Source organism: Aulonocara sp. 'chitande type north' Nkhata Bay, linkage group LG11 (assembly GCF_057382095.1).
Source record: "Aulonocara sp. 'chitande type north' Nkhata Bay isolate Kocher_YH1m ecotype deep benthic linkage group LG11, A_spYH_male_GT1.1, whole genome shotgun sequence".
Taxonomy (NCBI): Eukaryota; Metazoa; Chordata; class Actinopteri; order Cichliformes; family Cichlidae; genus Aulonocara; species Aulonocara sp. 'chitande type north' Nkhata Bay.
In genome coordinates, this window is record NC_141354.1 from 26,986,374 (window position 1) to 27,007,646 (window position 21,273).

Genomic DNA, 21,273 nt, shown 5'->3' on the forward strand with positions numbered 1-21,273 from the left:
TTGCTTTTATTTCATTCATGACCAAAAAAAGTTGCACTCATATCCAGATACATGCCTGTCAATGAGGGCTAAGTTACAAACTATTGAAATACTAGAAATTTTTCTTAGACACGTATGGGCCGTAAGAGCAAGTTCTATATTGTAAATCAATTAACAATGCTTCAGAAGGCACTGACATCACAGATACAGTTAGTGAAAATTAGATGGATTGCTCCAGCTGTCTGTGCTGGGAAAACATGTCAGCCAGCACAGCCATGACCCCAACTCCATAATCTAGGTAGATACAATATAAAAATGTCACCTCTCAGCAAAGGTGAAGCTGGGAAACATGGAAGTTTTTTTCTGCTACTTATTATCATTATTATTATTTTATTTATGTATATTTTTGATGTCCTTAAATCAGCATTTTGGGTTAGGTATCTTGAAATTTTGACTTAGTAACTCCACATTAAGGTTAGTGTTGTTGTGAGACTAACTCAATATGCTAACATTTTTTTCCTAGCTTCCACTAAATTATCCCTAGGTTGTAAAAGCGGAGGTAGGTGTGTGTGAGGATACGTTAATTAAAATTATACTTATGAAAAACATGACAAAAACTACTTTAAGTGGTTAATTTTACATTTGCAGTTACACCCAAAAGCATATTGTAATAAATAAATAAAACTCATCATTAGTATTCACCAGTACCTATATTTGCTAATTACACATTCAGATCAACTTAGACCATCGTATTTAGCATTCAAACAGATCTTAATCCATATTTTCACTGTACTGTACACCGAGTTTATGTGTGTATTGTATATGTTTCACAGATAGATAGATAGATAGATAATCAAACCTGTGGCAAAAGGCAAAACAAAAAAACACCCTCTGTGATTGTGAAGTGTACTGACACAGTTTCCCAGAAAGCTTTGCGAATGTACGTATTTAATCTGCGACCAGCGGTACATCTGCGCCGCACAACCGGATTGCAAACACTCAAGAAAACAGAGGGACAAATCATTTTGTATTTCTATTCAAAGCGACTGAAACCTGCATTGGACGTCTTTAATTTTTTCTTAAACCAGTAGGACTCTAAAACTCTGAGGTATGTCAAAGTTACTGAGAAATCGCTCAGTAACGTCGGACCAACGTTTGATAATGCTAGCTAGCTAACATTGGTTAACTCCAAACACAGCCAGCGAAAACCCAAAGATGGAAGCAGACTTAATACTTCGCAGTTTTTATGAGGCGGTGATAGCGTGTGAGCAACTGAACACGGCCACGATTGTATCTCAAACGAGTCTGAGAAGAGCTTCTTTGTCAGAAACACAAAAATATGTCTACAGATGGATTTCTTTCAGGCTTGATAACGCAGTGAGGTCCATAAGTTTTTGTGTTGACACGCTTTTTGTATTTGATTTGTATTTGTATTGTTTGATAAATGAGTAAAACTAGTGTTAAGTATCTAGTGCTCAAATAATATTATTAAGTAAGGGGATATTAGAGACGTGCTTTTTTTTATAAGAATTTAAGAATAAGAATATTGTTTTAGTTGCTGGTCGTGTGTCTGCAGTGATTGCTTTATAAGCCCTTAGAAAACAGTCAAAATGGGATCCTCAAGTTATGTAACCAGATCATTAATAAAAAATAAATTCAGAGTTACATCAACAGCAGCAAATAAAGAACATATACCCCACCAAACTCAGTGACAACCTCATGTACCCTGTGGCAAACTGATCCTAGTTGGCTTTGCCTGTCCTCACAGTTTTTCCATCGATTGCAGATGTCTCTGGCAGATGAGCTCCTGGCTGATCTGGAGGAGGCCGGAGATGAGGGAGAGGATGGACTGTACCCAGAAGAAGAGAGGGACAGCGATGGAGAGCCGAACCAGGGAAGTGCAGACGGAGGGCTGGAAGACATCCCAGAGGAGATGGAGGTGGACTACAGTAAAGCTGAGAGCGTTGCGTCTATTGCAAAGCTTCGCAATAGCAAACAGGTGAGTTGTAACATACAAGAGCTTTACACATGTTGAGATTAGCAGTAAAATGTCTGCTCTGTTCTTCCCAGAGTGACTCTTGTGTGTTTTATAGTTTTCAGAGATAATGGACAAAATTTCTGAATATATTGGGAAGCAGCGTAAGAACTCAGAGGGTGAGTGTTGTTATTATTATTTAAGGCTCTTCTCACTATCAGTTTCCATTCATTTCTCTGTTTTACTCTGTAAACACTAGAGGTGGGAATCACCATACATCCCACGATACGATATTATCACAATACTTAACGCACGATACGATATTATTGCAATTTTTTAAAAATATTTTGCGATATTCAGATTCTGTACATAAAGGTAAACTTTATCAATATTCATTTTATCTAATAACAAAGTCTCGCACTCAGTCTTTCTCTCATTTCAGTCAGTTTTATTGTTGACAAACCTGAACGGTTTGTATTACAGTCTAGCCCAACTTAACTGAATGCAACCATCTGGTACAATTATAGCTATTCTGAACTATGCAATTTATGAAAACTATGCAGCCCCTTCAGCAACTGAAGAATTTGAAAGTAAATTAAAACAAAATATAATTTTACATTAAATAAAAAGGTTTTAAACTTAATTAGAATAAAACATGTCTTAAATTAAAATAAGTAAACTGTCATGTTTATTGCTAAAAAAGCTAAATACATTTGGACAGTGAAGGAATGTCAGGATTCTTGCTCAGAAAAAGGAGCTGATCAACATGCTCTGAAGTCAGAGCATGTTCCAGTCCACAAAAACCTTTTTTGTAACAAAATATCGATTTCTGCTGTCCCTGTATCGATACATTATTAGCAAACAAAATATCACGATACTACACAGTATCGATTTTCCCCCCCACCCCTAGTAAACACATTTCATTTGAACTTTATGGTAACCCACAGTCGTCATGGAGTTGTTAATATTTTTTGTGTGTTTGCTTTCAGTCTCAGGCCCAGTCGAGGCCGACCCAGAGTACAGACTGATAGTCGCAGCTAATAACCTCACAGTGGAGATCGACAACGAGCTCAGTGAGTTGGCTTCTTCTCTCTGGTGATCCATAATGCTATGTTTTAAGATTTCGCTCTCTTCCTTATAACCTGAGATGTCCTCTGTGTTTCTGATCTGTTTCCAGATATCATCCACAAGTTTACCAGGGACAAATACTCCAAGAGGTTTCCAGAGCTGGAGTCTCTGGTGCCGGATTCTTTGGATTACATCCGTACTGTCAAGGTGAGCTAAACTATGTATTCATTCAAAAAAAGAAGAAGCTCCGAGTTGACTGTTTCTGTTTTTTAGTTAGATTTAGGATTTCTATTTTTAACAAAACTGACGTGATTAAAGAGTTTAAAACTGCACAGATTGAAAATTATGTTGCAGTTAAAATTTTCCAATTTCGGCTTTCAAATTTCTCTGTTTAACTGCAAGCAAACGTGTTAAAAAAATTGTTTCTTGTAGTTTGTTTGACCATGATGTTTTCTCCCCTAATTTTTCTTCTTTTTTGTGGTTTGTGTCTAGGAGCTGGGAAACAATCTGGAGAAATGCAAAAACAATGAGACGCTGCAGCAAATCCTTACCAACGCCACCATTATGGTTGTCAGTGTCACAGCCTCAACCACACAGGGGTAAGTTTATAAGATTTAAAGGCCCCGTCTCACCAGAAGAGTTTCATGTAGTTCACTGTGAACACTTCCTGCTAGAATCACCTTAAATCACTTACTGGAAATGAAAAACTAGGGGGTTGCTAACGCTGGGGGGCTGGAGCCTATCCCAGCTTAATGGGGAGAGGCAGGGTACACCGAGCACAGGTCACAGGGCTAACACACAGATGGGCAACTGTTCACATTCCTGGTCATGTTCACACTCATATTCCTACCTATGGTCAATTTAAAATCACAACCATGAATGCATGTTTTTGGACTGTGGGGGGAAGCCTAAAGAGAACCCACACAGACCAAGACAGCATGAAAGACCCAGAACCTTCTTGCTGTGTTGATTGCAGTTTTATTCCAGTTTTCTTCACTTAAAGAAAACTGGAATAGGTCAAGGAAATTGTAATCAGTGCATCTCAAAACTGAAGTGTTAAGCAGTTATTTTATAATAATCAGTGACAGTAGCTCATAGGAAAGGGATGGGGAAACTAAATTAAGTTACAAAGCATCAATAAGACGTTCATTTTTTTTTTCTATTAGAATAAAAATCATTAACAGGTTATTTTTAAATAATAACTAAATGCACTCAGTATCATTCTTACTATTACATATCGAGAAGAAGTGCACAATCATACCCCTTCTCCATAAGTTATCAGTTTATATTTATCCAGCTTCCCTATTGATATAAACCTCAGTAATAAGAATACACATTTCTAAAAACAGAATATATATGCTACATAAAATTAAAATTATTATCATCATATCTTATTTTTACAATTGGATAAAAGCCATGTACTTCCAATTTTGGAATATTAATTGTAAAATCTGAATAGGTCTGAAACACAAACTAAACACAGTCTTCTTCTTTGAGTCTCATAAATGCCATAACTTTTATACCTCATTTTGAAGTGATTTATATTTGAACAGTTGCAAAATTAAAACTTCCTTCAGTCTTAAAAAAGTTACTTTGAATACTTCCTGTTTTCAAAGTGACCTTTCCTTTGAAAACTACATTTCTGCTCTTTTGAATTTCATTAGGTCTGTAAATTTCAGTGTTTCAAGCTATAAGAATAATGAATTTGTGTGATTGCTCATACAAAGAGTAGCCCGAGTAAGCTGTATAGGCAGAGATCACCCTCACTGATTTCTGATGCACACCTTGTCTTGCCGAAGTTGACAAGAGAAACGAGGGTTATCGATAGTAGAGCTTCAAGGAGGAAAGAGTTTGTGTTGTTATGTATTTTTGGTTATTACTGTAACTGAACGGCGACTGTGCCACTTGTGCCTTCAGGTCGTTGCTGAGTGAGGATGAACTGAAGCAGCTGGAGGAGGCGTGCGACATGGCCCTGGAGCTGAACCAGTCTAAACACAGGATTTATGAATATGTAGAATCCAGAATGTCCTTCATTGCTCCAAACCTGTCCATCATTGTTGGAGCATCAACAGCAGCAAAGATCATGGGTGAGAGAAATCTACTGACTGCACAGTGTTTACAAATGTACATCATCTTCACTGAGGATTGTTTCGGTGACTGTCCGGTCTCTCCTGTGGATGCAGGTATCGCCGGAGGCCTCACTAACCTGTCAAAGATGCCAGCCTGTAACCTGATGCTGCTGGGAGCGCAGAGGAGAACCCTCTCTGGCTTCAGCAGCACCTCTCTGCTCCCTCACACCGGCTTCATCTATCACTGCGATGTTGTGCAGTCATTGCCACCTGTCAGTGAATATATGAGCATAAACTGCATGAATGCATTCTGTTCAGCGTGACGGTTAACAGTGTCCTTTCCTCCTTCAGGATCTCAGGAGGAAGGCAGCTCGTCTGGTGGCTTCAAAATGCACTCTGGCCGCAAGAGTGGACAGTTTCCACGAGAGTTCAGATGGCAAGGTGAGTCTCTTAAAGGAACACCTAAGTTTTATAAATGCCTTGTGTATTAGAGCAGGGCGATCGTGGCTCAAGAGTTGGGAGTTCGCCTTGTAATCGGAAGGTTGCCGGTTCGAGCCCCGGCTTGGACAGTCTCGGTCGTTGTGTCCTTGGGCAAGACACTTCACCCGTTGCCTACTGGTGGTGGTCAGAGGGCCCGGTGGCGCCAGTGTCCGGCAGCCTCGCCTCTGTCAGTGCGCCCCAGGGTGGCTGTGGCTACAATGTAGCTTGCCATCACCAGTGTGTGAATGGGTGGATGACTGGATATGTAAAGCACTTTGGGGTCCTTAGGGACTAGTAAAGCGCTATACAAATACAGGCCATTTACCATTTAGAGCAAGAATAAATGTACCAGCAGATACAGAGATTATGATTTCTCTTGTCTGTTGATGTATATTTGGTTGGATTTTTCATATTTACATGCAAAATTATTTGCAACTGAGGAAATAATCAAGTTGATTTTTGTTTCATTTGGCTTAAAAATATTTGTCACTGTTTGCAGGTTGGCTATGATCTAAAAGAAGAAATAGAAAGGAAGTTTGATAAATGGCAGGAGCCTCCACCCGTGAAGCAAGTCAAACCACTGCCAGCCCCGCTGGATGGACAGAGGAAGAAGAGAGGAGGAAGGAGGTAAACAATCTGTCAGCTACCTGAAACGGGCCTGCCAGAATAGACTGCTAAAGAGGATTGCAGTCTGGAGATGGAAATTGACTATTATTGGAATCTTTTAAGAGGGAGAAGGTTACTGAGATTAAACTGATCTAACATTTATTTGAAAAAAGTTTAAAAATTCAGCAGAAACAGAACAAGGCATGTCACAGATCAGCATCCTGGAAACCTGCAAGAAGCTTACGTAACTTTCATAGCCAAGTTTAGACTACCACCAACGACTATAAATATCCAGTGAATGGCATAACCAAGCTCCGCTGCTCTTTTCCTGCAGGTACCGAAAGATGAAAGAGCGTCTCGGGCTGACTGAGATCAGAAAACATGCCAACAGGATGACCTTTGCAGAGGTCAGTACATATTTTCTCCGCTCCTGTTTTTAAGATTTGTTTTTAATCCAGTGATATTTCATGTTTCATTATTGATGTCTGACTATGATCCATAATTCATTTAGCATTCTTTTCTTTTATTCAAAGATGCTTTTAATGAAGACAGAAGGAAAACCGTACAAATAGTTAACACAAAAAATAATAATATAGTAATATAGACATGTTACTAAATATGAAGACATGCAGGAGGAATCTCTTCTCTTCCTCTGGTTAGTAGTAATGTAGGGGTTTACACATTTGCCTAATAAGCAAAAGAGGAGACTGCTGCTATGGGCGATCCCTAATGAATAAGAAAGCAACTGAAAGCTTTTAGTAATTTCAGACCTGGGATGAATGACGACTCAAAGCAGCCTCACTTTTGGCTCGCACCAGCTTTGTGCAGCAGAGCCAGTGTAACAGGATGATGGGTTTGCGTAGGTTCTCAGTTATCCAGGTCATGGTAGTCCCTGAAAAGAAGGTCGCTGTACTTCATAGGAGAAACCAAACAACAAACAGATGACATGATGTACACAACAGTGGCTGTACAGGTTACATGTTTTATGACTGTTTACATTCACTGCTGCCATCTTGGATTGTGCAGTTGTGACTGATGGGGCTGCTCTGAATTTCTGAGTTGGAAGTCCGACGAGAAGGGGTTATTCCAGTTGAAAATTCCAACTCAAATAGAAGCCACCATAAAAACCTGAGACAGCTGTTCTGTTTTAGAGCTGAAGAAGTCTCTTGGTTGAGAACATCTTCACAAACTTAAGGAGGTCCAGTTCCTTTCTTTTCAAGCACCCAACAAGACAAGCTATTTTTATTTTATTTTGTACTCACCGAGACTTCCCCCAACACTCTGAAGGAGCTTCAGCAAGATGATTTTACTGCAGTACAAACAGTTTCTACTCTGGTCTGTTAATAAATGTGCAGTTTCTGAGCTGCTTATTGCTCTCTGTGGATGGAGACTTGGCTGTTATGAATGTGTCTTCGTTACCTTAAACCACTGTTTAAAAACGGTCCTAACAAGTATGAAATCCAGTCCTTTAAAAAGAACTTCACATTTGAAAAAGTCTAAAACGTATTGAATATTTTGCTAATAAAGAAAGTAAAGTCCTTTGATTCATAATGGATATAAATTTGAGAGAACTCTTACAGTAAAGCAAATTAAATTGGTTCATTGTTATATTAACCCCTGTTGGGGAGTGTTCTGTAATCCAGGCATGGACTTCATTGATATTTCGATGGTTAATTATATTACAAGGTAATCCTGCTCCAGTTAATAGTTTCTCCTGTGTTGTGTTGCAGATTGAAGATGATGCGTATCAGGAGGATCTGGGCTTCAGTCTGGGTCAGCTGGGGAAGAGCGGCAGCGGCAGAGTCAGGCAGGCTCAGGTCAACGAGGCCACCAAAGCCAGGATCTCCAAATCCCTGCAGGTAAATGCGCTCTTCTCTCCTGCTGGTGTTTGTATCTACATCATCTCTAACATTTTGGCTTTTGTCCACAGAGGACGTTGCAGAAGCAGAGCATGACATATGGAGGAAAGTCCACAGTCAGAGATCGTTCTTCAGGAACCAGCTCCAGCGTAGCATTCACACCTCTCCAGGTAAAAAGAAGCGGACTCATTAACTAAAGACCTGCCAGAGAGTTTGGGGTTTTGTTTTGTTTTTTTGTTTGTTTTTAAATCTGTTATTGTTTCCTTCTGCAGGGGCTGGAGATCGTGAACCCGCAGGCTGCAGAGAAGAAGGTGGCAGAAGCTAACCAGAAATATTTCTCTAACATGGCAGAGTTCCTCAAAGTCAAGAAGGAAGCTAAGATGTGAAGACATACGGACGCCCTGCACATGGACAGTTGCACAGTTGTGAAAGTATATTTTAAAATTTGGCTCACCTCGTGTTATTTTTTTTAATTTTTTTTTTTTAAACTTTTTTTTTTTTGGGTTTTTTTCCCCATCTAAATAAAATATAGAGTTCACTTTGTAGGTATGTGTTCTTTCTAAAAACAAGAAACAGGAGCCTCCTCTGTGACATTTGAATTTATACCTGCTTGTTTTGATCTTCGATTTTGAGTGAAACTGAACTAATTATGTTGAATTTTGAGTTAATACAGAGTTTTTTACTGAAAGTAAAGCTGCTACGAATAAGATAAAATCCCCACGGTCACTTTATTAGGAACTTGCTAGTACTGGGTTGGACTCTTTTGTCATCAGAACTAGTTTACATTTTTATGGATCTGATTCAACAAGGTGATGGAAACGATCACACAGGTGCTGTAGTTATCAGCTAATGATCTAAATTTCATGTTTCACCACATTTCAAAGGTGACTATGATGATCGTCTGAGCTTTGTCAAATGTCCGTAACCTACTGGAAGCAGGTTAACATGCCATGACCACAGTGTACCCATCGCTGTGTCATAAAGGGACACGGTCAGCAACAGAACAGACTTTGCTTTGTGAGGAAAGCAGATGCAACAAGGTTGCATCATTTTACAGGTTAATTTAGGTTTTTTCTTTGTGTAGCTACCAAACAGCACTATGACAGTTATTTAAATCTGCAGGTAATGTGTAGTTACTTTGATGGGCAGGTGCATGTCAGGTGTGCTTACTGTAAGTGAAGCTAAACGCAGCAGATCTTAATATTATTTTCCTTATGTCATCTGGTATTTCTTGGGACACCAAAAAACAAAACAAATTAAAGGTGATGGAAAATATGTGGATCCATATTCCATGTAGGAATGACAGGACTTTACGCCACACACTGATGGATAATTTCTTAAAAGTATTTATTGAAATTTTACAATCCTGTTATAACCCCATTTATGACATCTCCCATGCAGAACTGTGATGAGAAAAATTGTAAATATGTGTTGAAATTCACATTTTAGCAGTTTCACTGACCTTTCTGTAAACCTTAAAAGCCCAAAAAATAGAATCTATAAAAGGCAAATCTCTCAGAACGTTGCTGCATTTTCCTTGTTTTTTTCCCCTCCCACATGCTCATCCCCCTCTTTTCCCTCCCACAAAAAAAAGCCTGAAAACGAATCACACACAACATAACCTGTGGTACAGAACTCTTCATGGTTGCTTAAATGGAAAACTGATTCGGTTTTAACACTCTCCCTCATTCAAACTGCCAGGAAAAGGTAGGATGCGTCCCATCCCAGATTAAATCTTACTGTTCTTCGGGCTAACACAATGGAACAACCACGGCAGACGAGACACTTTCTACTCAACCCACGAGTTAAATTTACCACCTGAATTTTAGGATTTCTGTTTCAACTCTACATGTAAACAGTTTAGTCAGTGCACATTCACTGTATAGGGCTTTCACTGAAATATCAGGTGGTAAACTGAACTCAGTGAAGTCTGGGATAAAGTAACAACAGAATAAAACCTTGGCTAAAGCTGGGAAGTTGACCCAACCAAACCCAGATTTATTATCTAATGCTGTGTGTACTTTTGAGGAAATGAGAGGTGACCTGGGTGTAGGTACATTTCCCTCTGCTCAACATGGCCTTTTCACACTGAGGGAAAATTAAACATCAAGTAGATTAATGTCTCAAATCCTATCTTTAAGAGTTGTTTACAAGTTTATTAATTTGTCACAAACATGAAGGCGCAATAATAATGCATTTTCCTTGACACGTTAACTTAAAAACATTTTATTTGTAAAGAGAGGGAGTCAGAGACCAGTTCAATTGCATAGCAATTTAATCCATGTCCAATAAGGACTCTTTCCCTGTCACAGGGAGAGGCCCTGTGGTCACTCTCAATCAGCGTTTTAAATCGACCAAGACAATATCAATAAAACTATTGATAACCGCTCACTATCTTCAATAGTGACCATATTTAACAGGCATTGTAGGATCTTAAAAGAAGCCATTCCTACACACCATGACTAAATGTCCACTGTACGTCCCCATTCTAAACCACCAAATTACAGTAAATACGAGATGGGCAGTTTACTTAATCAAATCCAAAAGTCTGTTCTGTGTCAAGTCAAAAGGCTTCCAGGCTGATGTCGGGTAGGTGGTACAGAGAATCGTGTTGAAACGGGGGAAAAAAAAAAAAAAAGACAACGAAACATGAGAAACATGCATGGGGTAGGCTTTCCTAATGCCACATACTGAGTGTGCACACAGACAGGCACAAACGCAGATCTCCAACGAGAACCCTCCCAGCTTGTGCAGCGCGATGCATTTGATCAGACCCACGGGGCATTTTCTTTGGTCAAAAGCAAAGCACTACATGAGGAGCAAGGGCTTCACATTTGAGATGCAGCCTATACAGACACCAGTCTCCAATCTCAGGAGAGGGTTTCTACTACACATCACAATCTCTATCCACAGTTTGGAGTTCAGTCTCGGAATGTCAACAGCAGCACATTTTGTCTTTTCTGTCCTTTTGTGTCCGTCCGTCCGTCACTGCAGGTCTCTGTCTTCCAGGTACCTGTACTCGAAGGTGAACCCCTCCTTCTTTCTCTGGCCCCATTTCTCGTAGTCAAAGTAAATGTAAGTGCCCTAAGGGAACAGCAGAGTGGTAAGAATAAAAACCTTAATCAACACCACAATGACCATAAATCGGTGTGCGGAGATGAACCCACACCTGTTCAAACTCATCGGTGATGGTCTTGGGCTCCTCGTGCCTCTGGAACCACATCATGTACTTGGTGTGAAACCTCCAGGACTGTTTCTTCAGAGCCTTTGCAGACAGATACTGAGCCTTGGTACCCTGAGAGAGAAGTCAATAAAACCATTATGCTCACAAACTTTAACAGATCACAGAAAAAAGACATTCAGGGTGTTTAGTCCGTTTAATTCAACTCTGTCCTTCTCATTATCCACGTGCACTTTTTGTGCGATGTGGCAGTGCACCATAGATGTCCAGATCACAAAAACGGTCAGTACGGGCAACAAAACTATAGCTGTAAAATTATTGTAAATTTTCCACCTTATATAGCAAATCATTCTGCTCCCGTCCCACATCTAACCAATAAGCTGACTAAAAGTTTTCACATGGTTTGTCGCGATGCATTTTGGTTCGCGCTGAGGTTTCTTTGAGTTTTTTTGTGTGAAAAGGAACCAAATCATAGAAAAAAGCTCCAAGTTTACAAACTCAAACAATCAAACCGATTCGTGTGAGTTTACATGGAGAGCGTTTACCTCCAGGTAATAGAAGATGAAGAAGAGAGTTTCTGTGGACAGTCTCTGGTAGAACTCTATGGAGTCAGAGTGATGAGGTGGGACCTGATGATGGAAGGGCAAGGTGGGACATGGATTCCTCATCAGGTATTGCCTTTAAGACAGAAACAGAAAACTCTTTAATGAATGCCACTGATCAAAGCATACTTCAGCTGTGCTCATTTCTGCTCTAACAAAGTACTCCATCCACACTACCCAAAACCACACGTGAATATTCAGAACTTTCTATTAGTGTCAACAGATGTCACAAACACTTTAAGGTACAACAGGTTCATCTTTTTGCTTATTGAGGTTCCGTTGCGAAGCCTCCAGTTGCTCCCCGAAACTGGTCATGCCGAGCAGGTGTATGACCCTTCATTACCGAATGAGCATGCCCTGGATAAATTCTCCTTTCTGACTCTAATAATAGTAAAAATTTTAAAAATGAACTTCATAAATTATTCATTACAACTGAAAACTAGCAACTGAGCCCATGAAGTCACCAGAAAAGCGTTTACTTTTAAGCCACAGAGCAACGCAAAGGGCTCTTTTCCCCAAAATTTGTGCAACCACGGATATACAGTACTGTACCAAAGTTTTAGGCAGGTGTGAAAAAATGCTTTCAGAAATATAAATGATTGTTTATTGGCCCCAAATGTATTCTGCAGCAGGATGACCCCAACATACAGCCAAAGTCATTAAGAACTATCTTCAGTGTAAAGAAGAACAAGAAGTACTGGGAGTGATGGTATGGCCCCCACAGAGCCCTGATCTCAACATTATCGAATGCGTCTGGGATTACATGAAGAGACAGAAGGATGTGAGGAAGCCTATATCAAGTTCTCCAAGATGTTTGGAACAACGTGCAAGCCAAGTTCCTTCAAAAAAACCTACAAGAATCGATTCTGTTTTGAAGTCAAAGGGTGGTCACACCAAATATTGATTTGATTTCTCTTTTGTTCATTCACTGCATTTTGTTAATTGATGAAAATAAATGAGTAACACTTCCATTTTTGAAAGCATTCGTTGTTTACAGCATGTTTTCTCACCTGCCTAAAACCTTTGCACAGTATTTTTTGAAACTGCAGAACACTGCACATTTATATGATATTGACTTAAACATAAGGTATGCTTGCCCTAAAGCACAAACTTATTTATTGCCCTTCTGGAGACTAATGGGGACTATATTATTTCTTAATTTAATAAAACTAGTGATTAAGAACAAATTTGCTTTAAAAAAAGAAAAAAAAAATCAGGTTTTATGACAAATTTTAAACTATCCTACATATTTTTTTAGCAGAGCAGTATGCATACACAATGCAAATTTTTCATTTAATCAAAGTAAATTTGCAAAATTACTGTGGAAAAAAAAGTGCATCTTTTTTCCCCCCCCTGACGCTAAAGGAAATTGTGATGGGCTCACCTGATCCTCTCAGAGTCAGAGGGGTGGGGCATGTGCGTCCATGCCGACTCCTGCATCGCCTGCTGGTAGAGCTGGTCTTTGGGGAGAGGGGTTGGACCCAGCGGACAAACACCGAGCGATGGGGGGATGTTGACCTCTGTCACGGACGGCTGAGGCGCGGCAGGTGTGCCAGGTGCTGCAGATGAACCAGAGAAGATATCTGCAGGATGCAGAAAAAGCAACGGCTATCTTCAATTACACAAGAAGCCATAGCAATGCCTCACTTCCCATCATCTGTGTGGGGTATGGTTAGATGTGACTCTTAACGACAGGGCGAGCAACTGAAGGTAAAGTTTTAAGGTTATTCCTTTAGTTGTACCAACTCTGTTTTTATAAGAGTAAGAACATTCCAACAGTAAACTAATTACAGACATAATCTAGCCTCATGGTTGTAGCTTGAATCAAAAAAGGCCTTGACCTGAAGTTTGGACCTTTCTACACTCTCTTTCCAGGTACTCTGGCTTCTTCCCACAGTCCACAGACTTGCATGTTATGTTAGCGGGTGATTTTTGATTGGCCATGACTGTGAGTGTGAGCATGAATGTTGGTCAGTTGACCCTGGGGATAGGCTCCACCCCCGACACTCTAAACTGGATAACAAATGAACGAAAATGTGTGTGTGTGTTTTAAGATAAGCAATCCCTATGTGCCAATAACTCAGGCTCCAGACTGCTCTAAACTCTCTGATTTTTTTCTACTTCTGGCTGCCTCCTCTGTGAATCGAAGCATAAAAATGCCAAGCTGGAAAGAAGCAAAACAGGAACTTTCCTTCCTACACTTTGGCAGCAAAACTCATAATTATGTTCACGAAGCAGTAACAATCTGGCATTAAAAGGAAAACTAAATGTTACCAGAACAAAGGGAAATGTCTTAAATATGTCACACATAAAAACCTCCTGCCTCACAAAAACAGCTGGCAGCAACAAGCTAATGTTTGTTATCTTCATAAAAGACAAATAATAACTTAGTTTGTAAAAAAAATAAAAAAATAAAAAATCAGTTTTTTACACTTTAGGCTTAACTCTTTACGTTACCATGAGCAGTGTGTAAGAATGTTTTACTGTACAATTATTTAAAAAAAACAAAACAGCAAGCAGCATAAAAGCGTGATCTGCTTATTCATCATAAAGAGCTGAAAAAAGGTAAAAAAGGTCTGACCGTTTCGACCTCTATCCGTTATATGCAGGTTGGAAATCTCGCCATCCAGGCCTGATCCCAGCGCTGCTCTCTCTGCCATCGCCTTCAGAGAGCTGAGAGGCTCAGGTGCCTGAGGAGGGAACAAGGCCCCATTAATGTGAACACACAGAGGCTAAAAGTCACATTAAACTGGGAACAGCCTACAGTTACTGGAGCTTAAAAGTAGAAGCACGATGAATGGGAGCATTAGAAGAAAGTAATACTAGAAGAGCAAACAACATATTAAATAAAGATCAGCTACTAATAAAACTTTTAAGAACAAGATGTTTTTCTGTCAGCTGCACTGCTCAAAGACAGGAGCGCCTGTCTAAATGTATGCATTCATCCCCTTAACACCTAGTCTATCATATTTAATACACACAGTTTTTTGTGAGTTTTTGAGACTTTAGAGCATCGGTGTGATTTTTATTTTTTTTATTTTTTTACACCTGAAAAAAAGATTAAATTGGAGAATAAATTTTTTTAAAAAATTTAAGAAACAAATTTAAAAATGTAAAATCGAATACATTTTTAAACAAATTTGTCAGATTGTTCAATAAACTCTCCATTTTAAAAAATGCTTGGAATTTAATTTTCTGGCAATTATTTCACATATCAGGCTTATAGGGGTTATTACCTGTAGCAGAAAGGCTCCAAACAGACAAAAGTCAGGATCTGCGTGTTTTCTGGCAGTAACATGAGTAAGTACACAGTAAGTGTGTGTTTGTTATAAATGTGATCAGCAGAGGTTTGTGGGCACTCAGGGATAATTTAATAATTTTATACTCAGCAGCAAAAACTATGGATTCCAGCACAGACAGGAATGTCTCAATTCAAAAACAATTCAGTTAGCTGGTTATCTTCTGACCTCAGGAGCTCCTACATCAATCATATCATTCATATTCTCCATTTCTGATTTTGATTATGAGCCACTATGTTGTAATCGTCCAAAGCAGACTTGCTGTGTGCTCCTATACAAACAACAAATCTGTTTGAAATCAACTGTGTGTTAACATGATAACAATTCACCTCGTAGCTGATTGGATTGGTTCACAGATTAAACGTTTTTTCATATAAGATTTTTCTGGAAATTCACTTCCAGAAACAGAGCCTTTAAAAAGTCACTGTTGAGCTGAACTGACAGACCTGATCAGAAAATATTGATGGAAGTGCTCCTAGTAATGCTCCTGCTGACACTATGGCCTATTATTCTTGGTGTGATACGGCTGATTCAACAGTGTGTGGGTCATTTTTATTCCCAAAAACAAATATTTTTTTTTTGTTTTTCAATATTTTACTATAACTTTTCACTTATAATCACTGAAATGTTTCAGAGTAAACATCAATAACTGACCCATTATACTGCTTACTGCTGCACAACCCTTGAAGCTCAAAGTGACAATGAAAACAACTTAACTAACAGATAAGTTGGGTTCATTTAAAAAAAAAAAAAGAAAGAAAGAAAGAAAAGACAACTTATCAGACCTGATAACTATTTACATTAACACAGTTTAAAATATCTCACAGACAAAGGAAATCATTTATGTATGGTAAACAAAAGCAGAGCCATTAAATAAGGTATTCCTGTATAAAATATATTGTGTGCATGACCCCAGTCACTAATTTTAGCCTCTGAAGTTTTTTCTTCCACAAATGGAGCCTGTTTTAGCTGATTCAAGTCTGCAAGTTCATCCATGCTCCAAGCTAAAGATGCCAATGTTACATGCTCAAACTTAACCTCGTTGGTATGGCTCACCTTTAGCCCCTCAGAGGCCTGTGAAAAGGAGTGGGGCCCGTTGAGAAGACTCCCTCCACCCGGTGTGCTGTCTGAGAACGAGGGGGACGGAGAACTGGGAGGCAGGGTGATGGAGCTGATTAAACTGGGACCATTGTCCATCCTGCAGAAGGTGGGGTGGGAACAATGGCGAGAAAGTTAAGAACCAGCATGACAAGAACAAGAAGAAACGTGTCAAGTTTCAGGAGAAATAACTTACGGCTGACTGGTTGAGGAACTGAGAGATGAGGGTTGGCTGCTTTGTGACTGGTTCGGTGTGCTTAGAGCCGATTCTGTGGAACTCTCCGCCACCACAGCACTGTAACCTGCAGGCAGGCGAAGGACACGTTAGAGCAAAAAAAAACTTTTATAGAAATCTCACAATGAACTCAAGGACCGCAAAACTTCCACCTACTTGTGCTTCCATTTTGCTTCAGTCCACTTGGTGGTCTAGCAGGAGCAGAATTCACTCCTACTCCTCCAACCACACCAACGTTTCCTCCGTTGCCTCCCATCATGCCAACTACTCCTGGAGTAGAGCTGACAGAACTTGGGGGAACCTGAGAGGTACCAGGGGCCACACTTTGCCCAGGAACCAGACCCAAAATATTCACACTCAGAGAGTTGTGGGCTGGACTGGAACCCAGCAAACCAAGCCCTGTTCCTGCCCCGTTGGTGGTGACTCCACTGGAGCCAGAGGTGGGTATGGAAGTGCTGCTCTCTGCTGAAATGCTTGACTGAGTGGTGCTGCTCAAACCCAAGCCTCCGGATGCTGCTGCCTGAGCATAGGGGGCAGGTGTTGAACCCGAAATGAGCCCTGCCATTGTGTTTAAAGGAGTGGGGTGGCCACCCATCCCTAGCCCTGGCATTTGATTGGCACTGCTTGTCCCAGTCATGCCAACTTTGCTCAATCCCAGGCCCAGCCCAAGTCCCAAACTGGATGCCGATGTGGGTCCAGATGTGGACTGTGACTGAGGATTGGGAGCTGATGAAGTGGATGTGTTGGGTGTAGGAAGAGAGGGGGCAGTAGACGTTGGGAGAAGTGGGTTGCTGGGTGGGCTGGGGGTGTTGTTTGAAGGGACTGAGGGTTTCGTCTGAGGTGGCTGCTGCTGCTGCGACTGGTTTGGCGGCTGAGAATTCTGCTGCTGCTGTTGTGCAGGTTGATGCTGATGTTGCTGCACCGCACTGCTGAAGCTTCCTATAAGACTGCTGCTAGTGGGCACTGCAGGAATCCCTCCGACAACACTCGCCATGGACACAAGGGAGGAGGATGAGGAGGACCCAGAGGTGGTGGAAGAAGAGAAAGAGGATAACAAGGATGGGGTGCCGTTCTTCACAGGTGACTGGAAATAAACATCAGAGGAAGGCATCTCAAGTAAAACTGACCAGAGGGCATGAACAGAGATCTAAAATGCATAAGGAGCAAAGTTTACTGTGATCTATGGAGGCCCATATATGAAGGAAATGGAAAAAACTAAATCAGAAGTCTCCAACCATGGTCCCACAGAGAAACTCCATTTTAGTGCCTGAGAGGCCAAAACCCTTCAGCCACCATGGCTCACCAGGACCAAGGATGAAGAGCACTGCACTAAACTGTTCATCTACTGACACAGCACAGATGCGAACCTCTCACCTGACTAACTTCACTGTCTGTCGACCGTCCCCTTTTCTTATCGTCCTCTGAATTCTCCTATAGGAGGAGATACTTTGATATGACAATCCACTTTTGAAATGTAGATTCAACATACTAGCCAGTGGATTATAATACAATGGGGAATGTGGGTGGGTTAACCAAGTGCAAACTTAAAGAGACAGGCATATATGCACAATTGTGTCAGAATGTTCTTTAACTATCCAACATCCCTTTAACACCAGGACCAAAACTTTAATGATAGAAAAAAGACACAAACTCACAGCAGTGCAAGTGGCTGGGGATGGAGGGATGGGTGAAGAAGAGGTGGTGGAAGTGGGAGTGCTACTAGAGTGGAGATACACCTCATCTTCCACGTTGCCCTGGCCCGATGGTGAAGTTGCAACTAATGCTGCAGCTACAAGAGAAGAGTAGGACATAAAGATAAGCATCAGATATCGTCATGACATCAACATGACAACTATTTTACTAAGTCATTGAAACAAGAAGAAAGAACAGACTAGTTGCCCAAAAGGAAGGAAACAATATGAAAACATTCAAAACACTGCAGGAACTGATGGATTTGGTGAAACCATGGCTGTGCTATGTGACACTGTTTACTAATCAAAACGTGGTTTAAATGCCACTGAACTGTGTGGCACTTTGTGTTGTGTACAACATGCACGCATGCAGATTAGTTTGCTGAGTGGGACCAACCAAGTATTACCAGCAGGTTAACGTCCATTTTCTCATCACTTCATTTGAGTCAGAGTGTATCAGTTTACTCTGACACAGCTAACATATAATCACTTTCTACATTCAATTACAATGGAGCTGTGCTGGTTCATCTATCTTACTTTGTACAAAACTTCCCAGTGCAGAGAGAGAGGGGCTAATCTACCAGAGCTGCACCCCAGGTAAGTGGCAGGTGGCATCATAACATCTTTGAACCAACAGGTAACTGCTGGTTTACATTAATGAAGTGAGAATAATTTCTTAACTGACTAGAATTTCTGGTATCGTAAAGCAAGAGCAGCAAAACTTAACCGAACACTCGCACACTAGACAGTGCTCTACTTACGGATGTCTTCCAGATCTAAGTCATCGTACAGGAACTCATTTTCCTCAAAGTCTGGATCTTGAGAGGAGTCAATGTAATATTCAACATCATCCTTGATCTTTTGGATTGCATCCACTGGCACGGAGTCATTGTCCAGCATTCGTAAAATGGTCTCCAACATTCGAATGTGGAATCGATGTCTCTCAATCAACCGCTTGAGCTCATCAATACGATCTTGCTTCTACAAGACAAAAAAAACAAGTGTGTATGTATGTTAGGATATATTAACCAAAAATTTAACAGACAGTTAAAATTTAACCAGACAGTTTAGAAACAGACATCCTTTCAGAGAGTGACATGGGATGACTCACCTCTTTATCACCCTTCTTCTTTCTTGTTTGAACTGAAAGAGATTCCACTTCACTTTCAAACTGATCCACCTGCATATTTAGAGTGTCTATTGTATTCTGCAGATGAGAAAAAAAAAAGAGTGTTAATTTTTTCAGATCTTATTAATTTAACCATGTTTTGGGAATATCTGTGGTTGATTTGATACAATTGTTACGTTGTTAAGTTTTTTGTCTATGCCTTTTCCAAAGAAATGTTTAAAAAAAAAAATCACGCACAGAAGCATAGGTAAAACATAAATGTATTTACTGTTAGCCACTGTCCTGTTTCCTCCTTTTCCCTCTGAGCTGGATCCACTTTCTGAGCAAGCCCCAAGCCTTCTTTAGAGTAGGCTTTTGTTTTTGTTTCACGTTCCACCACCTTGAACCGCTCCATTTGCTAAAGAAAAAAAAAGATCCAATTAGCTGTTAATTACTTCAGGTCTGATGTAACAATGCACTTTAGTTATACATAATATAAATGCAACACTTTTTTTTTTAAAGTACACTTGTGAAGATCCATACCGTTTCTATAAGTTTGCGGTTCTCAACTAGCTGCCTTTTGTCCTTGATCTCGTTTGAGGCCACCCATGTTTTTATTTGATCTCTCAATCGCTGAAAGAGCACAGATGGTGAGCATTTTAAAAATCACATAGCTAATTTTGAATACTTACATGGTCATTGTTAAGCTTTCTTACCTGAAGTTTTTTAATCTCTTTCTTGAGGTCAGCCTCATATTTTTCCTTCTGATTTGCATTGGCTGCATTGTGGAGCTAAAATGTAAACAAATCATTTAGATACTGTGTGTCTTTTCCTCATTAGTTACTAAATAGACAAATAAATACAGAATGGAAGAATCTCTTACCTTCTGCCAGATATCTTCAAACTGTTCTACACCTTCAGCTACTTTTTTCAAACATCTATCGATTTCACCTGCACAAATTCAAAAAATATGATGCATTACCAAAAGACCTTATAAACTCTTTCAAAACAGTAAGAGCATGCAAGAGGAAATAAAGTTTCCTGTACACCAGCAGACCCTACAACGTGATTCATATTGTGCAACATAACTGAAGACAGTTTCTTTTACCTTGAAGTTTTCTCTTGTCAGCCATGGCTCTGACTACGACAATGTCCACATTCCGTCTGTCACGAAGTTATCTGGGTGAAGAAATCGAAGCGTGTGTCAATACAAACAAAAATCCCTCCAAAAGAGGAATCGTTACATCGCTTTCCACAGTGAACCTGACATTAACTCCATCTAGCTACCCGGCTGACGTTAGCAGCTAAATAACACCACAGCTTCAGAATTTAAGCACGCTCAATGAAAATAAAGTTTTCTATGGCCACTTCTCCATCCTAGTATTGTCATATATCACCTTGCTAATATTTCCAACACAAGTGACATGGTTGTCAGCTAAATTTAGCCACCTAGCACGCTAACGCTACTCAGCTAACGTTAATACTAGCCAGTAGCTTAGCCTCTCCACCTCGCTCGGTTCCTAACCGACCCGTTTCCTGGAACTGCCCCGGTGCATGCTGACAGAACAACTTCATATTCATGCATTATTAATTTGGGGTCCAGCACAGTCTTTATATTGTGGTTTTGCGTTGTGAAAGGCACAATAATAACAGAATCCGTTCCAATCTCTAACATGCTAGCTAATGCATAAAATGCTAGTTAGCAGCTTAGCTTGCCAGCTAGTCAGATTTAGGAAAAAGGGATACTGGGTCAAGCCGACAATCTAGATTTATACTTGTGCACGACATTTACCTAGGGTATGGGATTTCGTTTGTCTTTTTTCAAATAGAGCCAAAACTAATTCCAGAAAGTCTTCTTTACTTCCAAATTGTGTTTTCTTTTCGACAAGCTCGCTCACTGTAATGTAGCTGAAGATGGACGGTAGCTAAAATCCCACCTCCTTGCTGGGATCCCGCCCTAAATCCAATCTATAAACTCTGATTGGATATATCTCACGCCTGTCATTGCGAAACATCCGCTGGA

At 40.2% G+C, this 21,273-nt stretch overlaps 2 protein-coding genes across 3 annotated transcripts; one reads left to right on the forward strand and one right to left on the reverse strand.

Annotated features, from left to right (window-relative positions):
• The first annotated feature begins 896 nt into the window (after nucleotides 1-896).
• prpf31 (PRP31 pre-mRNA processing factor 31 homolog (yeast)) lies at nucleotides 897-8,579 on the forward strand. Its single transcript, XM_086311606.1, has 14 exons — nucleotides 897-1,087; nucleotides 1,766-1,978; nucleotides 2,073-2,133; nucleotides 2,944-3,027; nucleotides 3,132-3,229; nucleotides 3,515-3,621; nucleotides 4,940-5,109; nucleotides 5,206-5,363; nucleotides 5,443-5,532; nucleotides 6,071-6,198; nucleotides 6,512-6,584; nucleotides 7,908-8,036; nucleotides 8,108-8,206; nucleotides 8,309-8,579. The coding sequence occupies exons 2-14, from the start codon at nucleotides 1,766-1,768 to the stop codon at nucleotides 8,420-8,422; spliced, it is 1,524 nt and encodes a 507-aa protein (XP_086167732.1). The 5' UTR covers nucleotides 897-1,087; the 3' UTR covers nucleotides 8,423-8,579.
• A 771-nt stretch (nucleotides 8,580-9,350) lies between these two features.
• cnot3a (CCR4-NOT transcription complex, subunit 3a) lies at nucleotides 9,351-21,201 on the reverse strand. Of its 2 annotated transcripts, XM_086311604.1 has the most exons (18): nucleotides 21,043-21,201; nucleotides 20,359-20,429; nucleotides 20,134-20,201; nucleotides 19,967-20,041; nucleotides 19,794-19,883; nucleotides 19,540-19,668; nucleotides 19,254-19,349; nucleotides 18,904-19,123; nucleotides 18,107-18,240; nucleotides 17,826-17,882; nucleotides 16,608-17,535; nucleotides 16,413-16,518; nucleotides 16,175-16,316; nucleotides 14,401-14,509; nucleotides 13,204-13,402; nucleotides 11,763-11,895; nucleotides 11,206-11,331; nucleotides 9,351-11,120 (listed from the first exon to the last, which is right to left on the reverse strand). In XM_086311604.1, the coding sequence occupies exons 2-18, from the start codon at nucleotides 20,381-20,383 to the stop codon at nucleotides 11,022-11,024; spliced, it is 2,736 nt and encodes a 911-aa protein (XP_086167730.1). In that variant the 5' UTR covers nucleotides 20,384-20,429; nucleotides 21,043-21,201; the 3' UTR covers nucleotides 9,351-11,021. The 2 variants fall into 2 exon arrangements, with proteins under 2 accessions (XP_086167730.1, XP_086167731.1); XM_086311605.1 differs by lacking the exon at nucleotides 17,826-17,882.
• Between the last annotated feature and the right edge of the window lie 72 nt (nucleotides 21,202-21,273).